The sequence below is a fragment of the Notolabrus celidotus genome, chromosome 12, assembly GCF_009762535.1.
Source record: "Notolabrus celidotus isolate fNotCel1 chromosome 12, fNotCel1.pri, whole genome shotgun sequence".
Taxonomy (NCBI): Eukaryota; Metazoa; Chordata; class Actinopteri; order Labriformes; family Labridae; genus Notolabrus; species Notolabrus celidotus.
The window spans coordinates 31,980,972-31,993,952 of NC_048283.1; the positions used below are offsets into that span (position 1 = coordinate 31,980,972).

Sequence of the window (12,981 nt, forward strand, 5' to 3'; positions counted from 1 at the left end):
ATGGATTAAGGTGGGGTCAGACTGAGTCTCCTCCTTTCTTGGTGTTGGGTCTCTGTTCATAATTTGACAGAGTGGTCTAGACCTGCTCTGTTTGTAAAAGAGTCTTGAGATAACGTTTGTTGTGATTTGGCTCTGTACAAATAAAGATTGATTGATTGAGATAACTGTAGCAAGCAACAGCAGAAAATCTGCGCTCAGTGTTGGGCTGATATATTGCCTGAATACATCAGTGCATCTTTAATCAGTTAGTATCATTTGCTTAGCATTGAGCTAAAATCACCTGCATGGTTTGGTAATAGGTGGTTAGACTTCAATTGCCCAGCTCAGCTCAGCTCATTCAGAGCCCCACACTTAGTAGAGCAGATTGATTTATTGGTTCACTGATAATAATTGAAGTAGGGGTGGAGAGGGAGTCCTAAATCAGCTCAGTGGGAGTGTGTTAGTGTATTGCAGGGCTGTGCCTGAGAGCAACAAGCTCAAACATTGCTGGTAAATGTGAGCGAGAGCAGTTTGAGTCGTAATCATGATGAAGAACAGAAATCATTTGCAGGGTCACTGACTGATGGCCTGAGACTCAACACTTAGCGTAGAAAGAAGGTGTTTTTACCTCGGCCAGCAGCGTGAGGGCATGAACGCTGTACACTGATGGAGTGAAGCTGGAGGCCTCCATCACTGTGAGCATTAAATCTACAAAAACACACATGGCAAACATTAGTAGCAGCTACGTTGCCCAAATATTAATGTTGCCATGCTGAAACATGCATACTATGTACAAATGTTAACGTTTCACATGCTTGTTGCTCTGACCTCTGTCATCTAGTTTAAGTGACACATATTTTCATTATTTGCTCATACAACACTTCATTTAGCAGCATTCATACCTGACTGTATTATGCAGAGAACCCTGGAACATATACAAAAAGGTTGGTATCCAAACTGCCTACCTAACTATACATCCATCCATCCATCATCTTTACCGCTTATCCTGTTGTCTACAGATCTACTACATCACAATCATCTGAAATGGATTGAGCCCTGAACTGACATGTAATACACTAGGAAAGAGACCACAACAAAACAACATTGTCACAGTCCTGTTAGAAGCAGTTCCCAAAAGTTTAGTTTGGTTTTCAGTTAGTCAATTCTGAATCAATGGTTTTATACATCAGTGATTATGCGGTCGTCATTGGCACTTGTAGGCAGCATACCTTCTACATCAGCTTCCAGGTTTGTTCCATCTACAACTATCTGAGGGGAAGCCTTCACCTCCAGGTTTCTCCTCAGCCATGTGGTCTGCTCCAAAGAGGAGCCTGCAATTGTCCCAATGGCCTCTACCACTTTATGGGTCACATCCTGAACACACAAGTAATATTTAATACTTCAGTAAAAAACATCAGGTTCAATCTGATCATTTTCTGAGATTTATAATCCTGAAAGATATACAGTATGTATTATTTACAGCATCAAAGTTCAATTTTAAAAGCAAAAGGTTTGTGTTGTAGGAATAAAAGATGCAATATGATGTAATTATGAAACCTAATAGAAACAACTGAGGGATGAATAAGATTCAAGGTGCTAAATGTACATTTCCATGTTTCCCAACTGACCTGTGTTTTCTTGATCTCCTTTAAATGTAATGCCAGTAATGTATGTAGCCCGCTGTACCTTACAGCTGAAGTGTGTTTCTTTTTTTGTTTTGTTTTTTCATTTTTTATTGTATTTATTTATTTATTTTGTTTGTGTGTATATACACTACCAGTCAAAAGTTTGGACCTTCTCGGTCAAGGGTTTGTATTTATTTTAATTATTATAAACACTGTAGATTAATACTGAAGACATCAAAACTATGAAAGAACACATATGGAATTATTGAATGAACAAAAAAGTGTTAAACAAAGCAGAATCTGTTTTATATTTTAGATTCTGTAAAGTAGCCCCCTTTTTCCTTCATGACAGCTTTGCACACTCTTGGTATTCTCTCAGTCTGCTTCATGAAGTGGTCTCCTGGAATGGTTTCTAATTAACATGAGCCTTGTCAAGAGTTCATTTGTAGAATGACTTGCCTTCTTAATGTGTTTGAGACCATCAGTTCTGTTGTTCAGAGGTAGGGTTAGTACACAATGGATAGCCCTATTTGACTACTGTTGTAATCCAGATTATGGCAAAACCAGATTATTTCATAGTTTTGATGTCTTCAGTATTAATCTACAATGTTGAAAATAATTAAAATAAATAAAAACCACTGAAGGAGAAGGTGTGTCCAAACTGTTGACTGGTAGTGTATGTGATACACAATTAATTTATATATAACCTATTTACTTTTGGTGATTTTTTGTCTTGTGTAATTAGTTTAAAGTCGTGATCACTTGTTTAATGCCAGTTGTTGGCAATACTATTGTTCTTGTTGTAAAAGAAAATGTGAAAATGTAAAAATAAAGTATTAAAAAAAAAAGATTCAAGGTGCTAACCTGCAGCTCTCGTTGGTCCTTCTTGCTCTCTAGATTGGGATTCTTCAAAATGAACTCATTAAGCACTCTGTAGAAAAAGAGGAGTGTGAGGGAGAGACGTGTTAAAAATGTTAAACATCATGTGTAAGTAATATATATGTATATATATATTATATTAGATTAACACTATGACCTCTGAAGTATGAACAACCTCCAAACAAGAACAGGACCGATACATTTAAAATCAACTGAACATGATTTTGTGAGGATAGAGAGAAACCTGTATGAAAGTAGAGAAGGAAGAGAAACCAACCCTAGGATAAGAAATTGTCCTGGGGCAGGAAGGCCTAACGGTACCGAGTCCTTCAGCAGTGCCAGCAGAGACGGCCAGCTATCAACTAAACTGGACACAGGGATCCTGAGACAAACACATCCATGCAAGGTGAGAAAGCTGTGCATGTACAGGGCTTCTGTACAATATTAGCATCATTTACTAAAGTAGTGAAGGATGTATATGACTCACCTCTGGACATAGGCATAAAAGAACTGCAGCATGCAGACCTCCAAAGAAAGGTGCTTCTGTGGTGAACAGCAAAGAAATAACATTATGTAGTGTGATGATAGGAATTGTGAAATGATATGACATAAGAGTTAAAGTCTTGTGAAGAAGGTAAACACACTGTCAAAATGAAAACTTAAAATTGTTGGCCTGAAAATGTCTTTTTGGTTAAGTAAACAAAGAATGTTCCATTTTGTTTCAAACTCCATCAAAGTAGTTATTTCAACTACCAGTATGAAGTGTGTTGTGTGAAGTTGGTCTCATTTTATAAGTTAGGTTGGCAAAACGTTAAATTCTGGGTTTGAGGCTCGGCTAAATTATTTGAGTATGCTTCAGGCAAAGAACGGGGTCTCCAACTCAAATCTACAGGGGTCTTCCACACTTTCAATTCCCCACATGTGGCTCCATCTCTCCTGTCCTGTGTGGATTTGATCGCCCTAAAGGTGAGTGTTTGGTTTGAGTATTGTATTGAAACTCTAGCTTTACAGTTGGTCAGTTGATGGTGAGTTGATTACCGGTTAATGTCACTTTAATTTGTTTAGTTAGTTTAATAAGGCATGGTCATTACCAATAGTTACCCTCCTTGAACATTAGCTAGCTACCTTGCAGGTGTGAAAATGGTGCAGTAACGTGCAGTAACAAAGGAACATTTTCTGAACTAACAATAATAAGTTGGCACAACTTTCACTTCTTGGTATGTAGAAATCAAAACTTTAAGTTACACTACATATGAATGATAAGTTAACAAAAACTAATCAGTTGGCTCAAATGTAAGATTTCTAGTTAGCCTCAAAACTCAAAAATCTAGCGCAGACAGTTGCCTTGAAATTTTGAGTTTTCCCAGCTTTTTCATTTTAACATTGCAGCAGGATTATACATTGTACTTGATATGGTGTACAAAGGGAAAGGTAAATAGAGATAAAACTATTTCATCGACTGAGTTGAATAAGGATCGCTTCAACACAAACCTTGTCCTTTGCTATGGCAGGTGGCTGCTTCAGGACCTCTTTAACAGTCTGCATGACCGTCTCAGTGCGCATGGCACTCACTGACCGGACCAGCTCCACCAGCAGCAGCTGTTCTTCACTCGCTAAAGGAATCACCTGAGGGACACAGTATAAACTTCATGATCTAAATGGTGCACTTAAGCATAGACAAAGTGGAGTCTGGGCATCTCTTCAGAACAATGCTTGTTAGAGAGTCAATAACATGAATATGTGTGTGTATATAGGACATTACATGCAAGCGCAACTAAATATATAATTTTACTTTGCTGCTCACTGCACTGATAATAATGTCTGGTGTAGATGGTTTACAATTTGATTCAATATTTATAAAATCACCAACCTTATTTCTGACTGGAGTTTTGACCTGTTTCCTCTCATTCCAAACATAGGCAATGGCTGCCATGAAGTGAGCACCGTGGTTCATGGAGATTGGACCTAGCAGCTCCAATATTTGCTGCCGTAGGTTCTGCAAAACAGATGTAGGTTAGGTTAGACCTGAATAGCTGAAACTAACAATGCAAGACCAAAACCTGCAGTGAATACATAATTTAGTATTTGGTGGAAAAACTCTACATGTTGCTCTGTGTACCTTAGTGGAGCCAAGGTTGATGTTGGAAGTGGAGGCAGCAGAGGCAGCAGCTGGCTTGTCGGAGTTGTCCGCCTGATGGAGGACACTCCACAGCAGGGTCACAGAAGACATGATGGTGTGGAGGATGGACAGGATACCTGAACGAGCCTCAGCTAGGTGCTTCTGGTCAACACTCACTTGTAACTGGGGGAATATTCAACAAAGCTCTCAGCACTTTGATACTTTTTATGAGAAAAAAAATCAAGACTGTTCAAGCACAAATCTAATTAATTAATGACTTAAACTAGTTAATATATAGCAGGGGTTCCCAAACTTTTCAAACCGCGACCCCCAAATATAGGTGCCAAAGACTTGTGACCCCCACTGTCCCTCAAAGTGATTTAATGTGGATTCATTTAGCTGGTCTGCAGAAAGTTAGCCTACCTATATGAGCATGTGTCTGTGTTTCCTATGCTGTTATGAATTAACCTGATGCTACTGATGCTTTTGATAATTAACTGTTCACTAATCCTAAACTCAGGAGTCATCTGGCAAAAAGAAAGGCAGAAAACTCATTACATTTTCTATTTTCAAGGTTTGATTTCAAGTTTAGCTACTATTTTTATCCATATTTTTTTACTAACTGAGTAAAATGTACTATTTTTAAGTTAATTTAAAAAAAAAAACACTCCGGAAGACATCTCTCGACCCCCTATTAATGTCTTGCGACCCCCCAGAGGATCCCGACCCACACTTTGGGAACCCCTGATATATAGAATACAGAGGAGGGGCCTGCGTTCAGGAACTGCTTTAGATAAACAACTCGGTACACAAGTTGTAAATACTGAGGGAGAAATGAAAGACCAATTTGGAACAGTTAGTGGGTGCTTAGTGCCCTCACCTGGTGGTACTGGGAAGTGGGATCCAGTAGGCAGTAATGGATGATGGCTGTCACCCCCTCAAGAACTGTAAGAATCAAGTCAGGAGGGATGCTCAGAGCCATCCACTGGGGTCTGAAAAATCAAGCAAGAATAAATCAAATCAACATCTACATTTAGATTGCACATTATATTCAAATTGTAACTTCAAGTATCTTCATCAGATTTGTCACAGCAGAATGACCCAAAAGTAAACAATTAGAGCCAATTCATCTTGTGGTCTAGAGCGCCATCTAGTGGCGTAATATTGTTAACCTGATTTGTTACACTGGATTGCGTGTATGTTATACCTCAAAGCAGAAAAGGTTATCACTATAGTGAATCTCATCAGTATGATCGATGCTTCAGTTAGTACCTGGTGTCAGTAATCCCAGTTTCATAGCGGTACTGCTGAAGAAGATTGTCCAGGTTCCTGCACAGCTGCAGGGTGACTGAAGCCACCACTCTCCTCAGCACCCTACCCATGTACGGCAGGGTGGCTGTGATGAGTCCGATCCACTGTGGATGCATCTTACAAGTATGGTGCTGATGCAGCGCCCTGATTATCGCACACAGGAACATACCCTGCGCAGTGATAGGCTGGCCATGAAGATATTGCAGTGATGTCATCGGCTGCTGTGGGTTTACGTGCTCCACTTCCCCACCGATGATCTCAAACCCAGCCCCGGCACCGCTCCCCGTCCCTCCACCTACTGAACCTCCTGCCACAGGTACTCCTTCTCCTCCTTCATCAGCTGGCACCAGGACTCTGTGCTCGAGCACGACGAGGCTCTGGAGCAGTCTGAGCAGCTGAGACTGGACAGCACTGCAGCTGTCTATCTGGTCCTCTGACAGGTTGATCACACTGTCCTCTGAGAGACCCTCCTCCACTGTGGCCACGTTCACACCTGACACACGCTGCTCATGCCACTTCTGCGCACTGAATATTGAAGAGAGCAAGCAGTGAAGAACCACTTTCTGGACTTTGCACTTAGAGAGGACATCACTGATAAAACTAGCAAAGCCTTTAGCAGAGCCCCCGGTGACTTTGGCTAGTTCACTGAAAAGCAGAGTCAAGACCTCCACACTGGTCAATTGCATGGCCCGGTTCCCTGCCAAGTCCTGAGGGGATGCTGACACATGTGCCGAGTAATAACTTCTGAGAAAGTAGAGACAGAGTGAAATAATGATTTCCAGGTACATGGCACTGCGGAATGAATGGGAGTGTGAATCCTGGGGTATCGGGCAGTAGAAGTCTTTGCCCATGACGGAGACCCTGTGACGGGCCAGGAGGTTCTGGAGCAAAGAGAGCTGTGGAGTGTAGGTGTTGTTGATGCTGGTGGTGGAGATGGCACTTACAAACCCTGAGGGAGCAGATCTTAACATTGCTGCAATGGCTGACAGGGCGTGGAGTGCCCGGGAGGAGTCGTACAGCTGGAGGTAGAGCAGGACATGCTGGTAGAGGGGGTGGATGTTGAAACGCGGTGGGCCGGGGGATGATCTGCGTCTTGTGACACTAGCACCCCCAACGGTGACACCAGAGCTCCCACTGGGTGAACCAGTGTCACTTTCAATCTCTGACACCTCTCCCTCCCCGCAGCTGTACCAGTTCTCCAGATCCAGGCTGTCTCCAAAGAAAATACTGGGCGGTCGCAGTTTTTCAGCTTGATTTGCCAACTTCCTCAGCCTCTCCTCCTCTTTCCTCTTAGTCTTCTTGATTTTGGGCTTTGCACCAGGAGATTTGTCTGCCAGCCTCTCCATGATCTTCCCTTTGAGGCTGAGCTGGGTGCTGCTGTGGCTACGTTTACGGCCCTGAGGGTCATCCACACGAAGGCTGTCTAGGGTGACTGGGTTGGAACAGTCTGGCAATGTGACAATAGAAGGTGATGAGCTATGACGAGTAATGCCCTCTCTGTGCTGCTGCTCCTCTGAAGACACATCAGCTGGTGTAACAGAGAGAAACTCCAGTGTTCCTCCAGCCAGCATCTCAGGGAGTGTTTGGTGATTAGAGGCAGGGAATGGGCCAGAGTCAAGACGGAGACCTGTTGAGGTATCTGAGGAGGTGCTGTCTGTGTCTGTCTGGGGCCAGTTTTCAGGTGGAGGTGAAACATCAAGAGAGCCCTCATCCACTAAACACAAAACTCTGTCTATCAGTTCTTTTACAACAGAGGACACAGTCTCCTCAACAGAGTCCTCAGGCATGTCATCTAAGAATCCAGGCTGCTGGTCTGAGCCATTGACTGTACTGCCGACACCTTCTTGTTCTTCAAAGCTGCCATTTTCCACTGTGGATGATTGAGAACCACTAGAATCTGAGCTCTGGGGCTCCCCCTGCTGGTCAGCAGGCTGATATTCACAAGCTAGATGCAGGTTCTCACTGCTCAGGCTCAGTAAGGACAGACTATCACTCAAGGGGTTGACAGTGAGACAGAAGGGCTCCATGTCACCAATCGCCAGGCCTCGGAGCTCATCTTGTGACACCCTCTCCCCGTGGATCTGACTATAATCTGATGAAAGAAGGAGACAACAGAAGGCACATAAGCAAGCCGTTTTCAATCTGTAACAAAGAGGCAAGGAAACCAAGAAAACACACATCTATGTATCTACGAGGAAAACTTTAAAAGAAGAAAAAGTGGCCAACCCTTACTGTCAGAGAAGCCAGAGTCTCGAGTGTAAATGGGTTCTGTTGGATCCTGATCCCGTTGTTCAGGTGGGACCTGGGCCCAGTGGCGTTGGGACTGTACCCTCTGAATGGATACTCGGTGGGTCTTGGGATGGAGCAAGATTAGGAGCAGTGGTTCCAATACCCGAGCAATATCATGTCTCTGAAGGACCTGATTCAGCCAACCCCGACCAACAGCGCTCGTACATGGATCCCAATAACTCAGACTGTCAAGCATGATGAACAGAGACCTGGAGAAAAAGAGAAAACACATGAATACTATATAGAATATATCTTTATTGTCATTGTACATGCTACATTGAGGTTGAAATGAGAAGATGAGGAACAACATGGCAGCAGTGATTCAAAAAGAAAGGCACTTTGTAGAAGATGAAATGTATTGATGGATGTCCCTTCAAATAAATAAAGCACCATTACTCTGTGGCTTGCATACCTGTCAAATGTGCGATTAAAAGGAGAAGATTTGGTCATGTTAAGATCACGTGTCAAATGCCACAGCACAGAGAACTTCACGTGGGCCTCCAGCCGTATTCTCTGAAAGGGAAAATCACAAAAGTTTTTATCAACACGTAGTGTTTGTCTGCAGACTGAGGTAAGTATGTGCTGTTATTTGTGGATTTAAAGTATCAACAGTGCTAACCTTGTCTCTGTGCATGAGCTGTTGGCTGATGACATCCTCACAGATGCTGGAGGAGGGCACCAGGTTGTGGAGCTGGTAGAAGAGCTCCACACTGCGTTGATGGTGCTGAGGTGTTCCCTCACTCAGCTGGTCCCATAAGATCAGAGCCACATTCTGGGGAAAGGATTGAAGAGTACACATGGTTAACATTGTTCAATTGTAAGCCTGCTAACAGATCAGCTCTATCCTAACACCAGGACTGTACCTTGAAGAAATCAGTCTTTTCAGCAATGTGCTTCAGGATGCCCTGAGTGAGGGGTGGCCTGATGACAACGGCTACACGACCCTGGCTGGGGCTCATGGGCTGGGTGGACTCAGAGCTGCCACCAGATGCCACGCTCTCAGCAGTGACCATGGCAACTGACTGGGTGAGTCCCACAAGGTCCATGAGCAAGGAGATAGCAACACCCCGAAGGGTAAAGTCCCTGGCCAGGCAGCAGGCATCCATCAGGGTCTGCAGCCACCCTGGCAGACGGACCTGCTCGCTGTCTGCACAGCGGAGGGGATATTAAGTATGTGAATTAACATATCAAGCATTATGTTTAGAGAATAAGATGGGAGCTACATATTAAACACAGCAATAATTAGCATACTATAAGGAGAAAGTGAACATTATTCTGGTACTTACCAAACTGCTCTTCCTGTGCAGGTGAAGACTTGAGGTTGCCCTCTGCAATGTAGACAGGGAAACTGGAGCACTCTAAGAAGAGCTGACAGGCAGCAGTGAAGGCAGCAACACAATCCCTCTGGACCACACTGGATCCTGAGCCCGGCTCTACATGACTGCTGTGCTGGGAGTCGCCTGAAACCAGGGGACCCGGCTGCATGACATCACCCCTCTCAGCCTCAGCTTTGTGCCCCTGCCCAGGGGTAATATACAAGCTGATGAGTCTGGAGAGAAACTGCTGGAAGTGCTCCAGGCAGCACTGCATGACTGGTTTGTCCAGAGGCTTGGTCTGAGATGGGCCTGAAGAGCGGCGGCCTGCTTTGATTGCTGGGTGAGGATGAGGGGTTCCCTCTGGATCCTCAGAGCCGTCTCCCTGGTACTGGACAAAGTCTGTGAAGCCGCTTTCTGAGGTGCGACTGCTTTGAAGGTTTTCTCTGTCTTCAAACACTTCTCCACTGGCAGGAAGCTCCAGTGTAGAGGACAAAGCCTGCAGAACAGAACAGGGCATGAAATAAGTGATGAATGAAGTTCAGCATATAATGATGGGACCACAGGAAGAGAAATGTCAGTGGATCTGTTAACTGAAGCAAGCTAGGGTCAGCTTGCAGATTCAATTAATTGTATAATCAAAAACATTAAGTGCTCCCTGCAGACTGGCTGCAGTACAGGTCATAAACCTAAACACCTTCATGTTAACAGATGGAACAGAGGCCAAACTATAGAATTAAAATACAGGCCAACTTTTTCTCAAACGTTGTTTTAGTCATTAAAGTTGTTTCTCATCATGCTGATTTATGTAAATGTTAAGTTTGAATTGATTTGACATCATGATTGACAGCTCTATAGACAAATGCAAGCTCCTGCAGAGAGAGACTACGTGACCAACACTAACACATTGCATTTAATATTTAACTGCAAATTTTGATTTTGCAATACAACATTGCAGATAAAATGAAAAGGAGCTGCATCTATATCCCATATATGGGAGAGGATTAGGGCCAATGAAAAAAAAAATGAAGGTCCTTTTTTAAAAAAAGATTATTATTATTCTGAGAAAAAAGTCAGAATTCTGAGATTGAAGTCAGAATTTGGTCTACTTATAGTCTAAACTGAAATTAGTCAGTAGAAACAGGGATTTTTAAAAGAATCTCACTTTGAAAATATCATAAATCATCACTAATATGCTACATTTCCAAAGGCTTTTATTTTGAAATTCCAAATCAGGTGAAGTTGTAATTAGCAGCATCACATTTTGAGGTTTTCTCCTTTCAGTCTGAAACAAAACATATCAGTGGAAACTGAGATTTATTGTAATGCCAAATGTATGATTACCAGGCCAATTTTATATTTCAGACGGCTTTTTTTTTTCAAAATCCACCAGATTTTCCCAATGTCGGGTCAGATAAATTCAGTGTTTTTTTTACACTTGTCTATTGATTCGGGTTGTTGTGTTGTAATATCAGTTTCAAATGAGCTGAAACCATTACAATGTTCTTCTCTCTCAAATTGCTTTTAGTCAGAAAATGTCAAATCCATGTTTCTGCGCTGTTACCGTAATGCCTGTTTAAACACACAACAGAATACAGGGGAGGCTGGCTTGAGTATGGTTTCAGAAGTGGAGGCTGCTGTACTCCTCCTGCATGCCATGAAGTGAAAGTGACACTCTCCCTGAATGTCAGAAAAAAACCTTCACTATTCTGACTTTATTCTCATATTAATTATAATTTCAAAAAAATTGACCTTAATTTTTTTTCAGTGGCCCTAATCCTCTTCTGTACCCATACAACTAGACCCCGACTAGTAATTTATGAAGTCAAATGTTGAATGTATTCTCTGAGTTGTTTAGTAAATGCATTCTTAATGATTAGTTTTCATATTTGAGGTATCCTAACAAACCTGTCAACCTCACCACTTCACAGTTACGTGTTCTGTGGGCTGCTCACACTATATTGCATACACAACGGCTGGGTTTGCTGTGAGGGATTTTTGCACACTGATCTGTACACCAGGCTGCATCCTGCTGCAGACTGGAGGACTAAAGTTCATGTAACTCTTTGTCTGAGGAAGGCTTTGGGAGCCTGAGGGCTTCCCAGGATTTAGATAGAGGCAGCAAACACATTCTGGAGCCTGGCCTCAGATGGCACGTTAGCCAGCACGTTCCCTGTTTGTCCCTCAGGGTGGGGGTGGGGTTATGAGGATGCTATGGCATTAAGGGGAGGTATGTGGAATGTTTTCCAAACCGATGGAGATGACTCACCCAGGAGGCATAACAGGCCAGTCTACTCCTCTTCTTCCTCAGAGAGAAAAGGCAAGCTGGGCTCAGCTGTTGGTTAACCATCTTCTGTGTTTCTACTCGTTCTCTCCTCTACTCCTCATGGGCCTACCTCGATCTATCGAGCCTGGAACCATCTCGGGGCATGAGACTGACTGAACTTTTAATTAAACGTCACTGAGCTTTCAAACACTTAAACAACCAGGTTGCAGGGCAGGGACCAGGAGGACCAGGACAGCCAAATGAAGCATTTGCTCTTAACAACTCTTCAAATCCCTTATGTCAAGGGAGAGTGGGATGGCAGGGCCAGTCATGGGACCAACTCGCCAACAGAAGCACAGGGCAGGAGGCTAGCAGGAGCCAGAATGGCCCAGGGACCAGGGCATACCATCAGAGCCAGAACTGATGGAGTTTTGGGCAGTAACTTGAAGGGGAAGTGGGTCAAACTAGGATTTGCTTTCACTGGGGCAGCAGAAAGTTCTCTGCTTTTATGGAATGACTTTTTAAGGATCAGAGAAAGAAGCTGGCAGCGATGTTCAAAGCCAACAGTTGGCCTATGATTTGTGTCACGTTTGATTTGATTCAAGGAAACAACTTTTATTTACAGCTGACAACTTAAACAAACGGGTCCTCTGATACAGTATGTTCACATATAAAATCATCAAGTCATGAAGCCTCTGAAAAGCACTTCCTTATCAATACCTGTTCTGATTTCATATCACATACTTCAACGTTTTTTAATATTTTCAACAGTTCTTCTTACCTGCTTGTCCTCCTTTTCTTTGCACTTATCCCTCGCTGAGTTTGAGAGGTTTCCAGTAGAAGTGGAGAGGCCCTGAGCCCGGGGGCCCGATGGCAGAGCCAGAGGGGACACCAGTGGTGGTTGCACTTTGCTGAGGATTTTGGAGCACAGACAAAGGCAGTGGGTGAGCTCTCCGAGGCCCAGGGCCTGCAGGTGACAGGTGAGAGCTGCCACCATGCGCAAAAGCAATTGAGGAAGATGCTCTGTCTGGATCTCTATGTAGGTCTCCTGGACATGTTGAAAACAACAGAAGTCAAGACGGGACATAAATATGTAGCGGCATTGCAGAGAAGGGAATATAACATGATGGAATAAAGGCTTCACGCTTTATTAATCCTACTGTTCTACTTTAATGTGAGCCCCTAAAATGAATGATGAAA

The 12,981-nt window shown here is 43.3% G+C and overlaps 1 protein-coding gene across 2 annotated transcripts in view; it reads right to left on the reverse strand.

The window, feature by feature from the left end:
- Positions 1-12,981, reverse strand: part of dop1a (DOP1 leucine zipper like protein A) — a 37,589-nt gene that overhangs the window by 9,552 nt on the left and 15,056 nt on the right. For both annotated transcript variants that reach the window (XM_034697511.1, XM_034697510.1), the window contains 16 exons: positions 12,563-12,829; positions 9,489-10,014; positions 9,066-9,349; positions 8,822-8,974; positions 8,615-8,715; positions 8,146-8,411; positions 5,875-8,005; positions 5,483-5,594; positions 4,603-4,785; positions 4,354-4,479; positions 3,975-4,109; positions 2,971-3,026; positions 2,761-2,865; positions 2,469-2,535; positions 1,209-1,353; positions 608-687 (listed from right to left, as the gene is read on the reverse strand). In XM_034697511.1, coding sequence (XP_034553402.1) covers positions 608-687; positions 1,209-1,353; positions 2,469-2,535; positions 2,761-2,865; positions 2,971-3,026; positions 3,975-4,109; positions 4,354-4,479; positions 4,603-4,785; positions 5,483-5,594; positions 5,875-8,005; positions 8,146-8,411; positions 8,615-8,715; positions 8,822-8,974; positions 9,066-9,349; positions 9,489-10,014; positions 12,563-12,829 — 4,737 coding nt within the window. The remainder of the gene's footprint in view (positions 1-607; positions 688-1,208; positions 1,354-2,468; positions 2,536-2,760; positions 2,866-2,970; positions 3,027-3,974; positions 4,110-4,353; positions 4,480-4,602; positions 4,786-5,482; positions 5,595-5,874; positions 8,006-8,145; positions 8,412-8,614; positions 8,716-8,821; positions 8,975-9,065; positions 9,350-9,488; positions 10,015-12,562; positions 12,830-12,981) is intronic.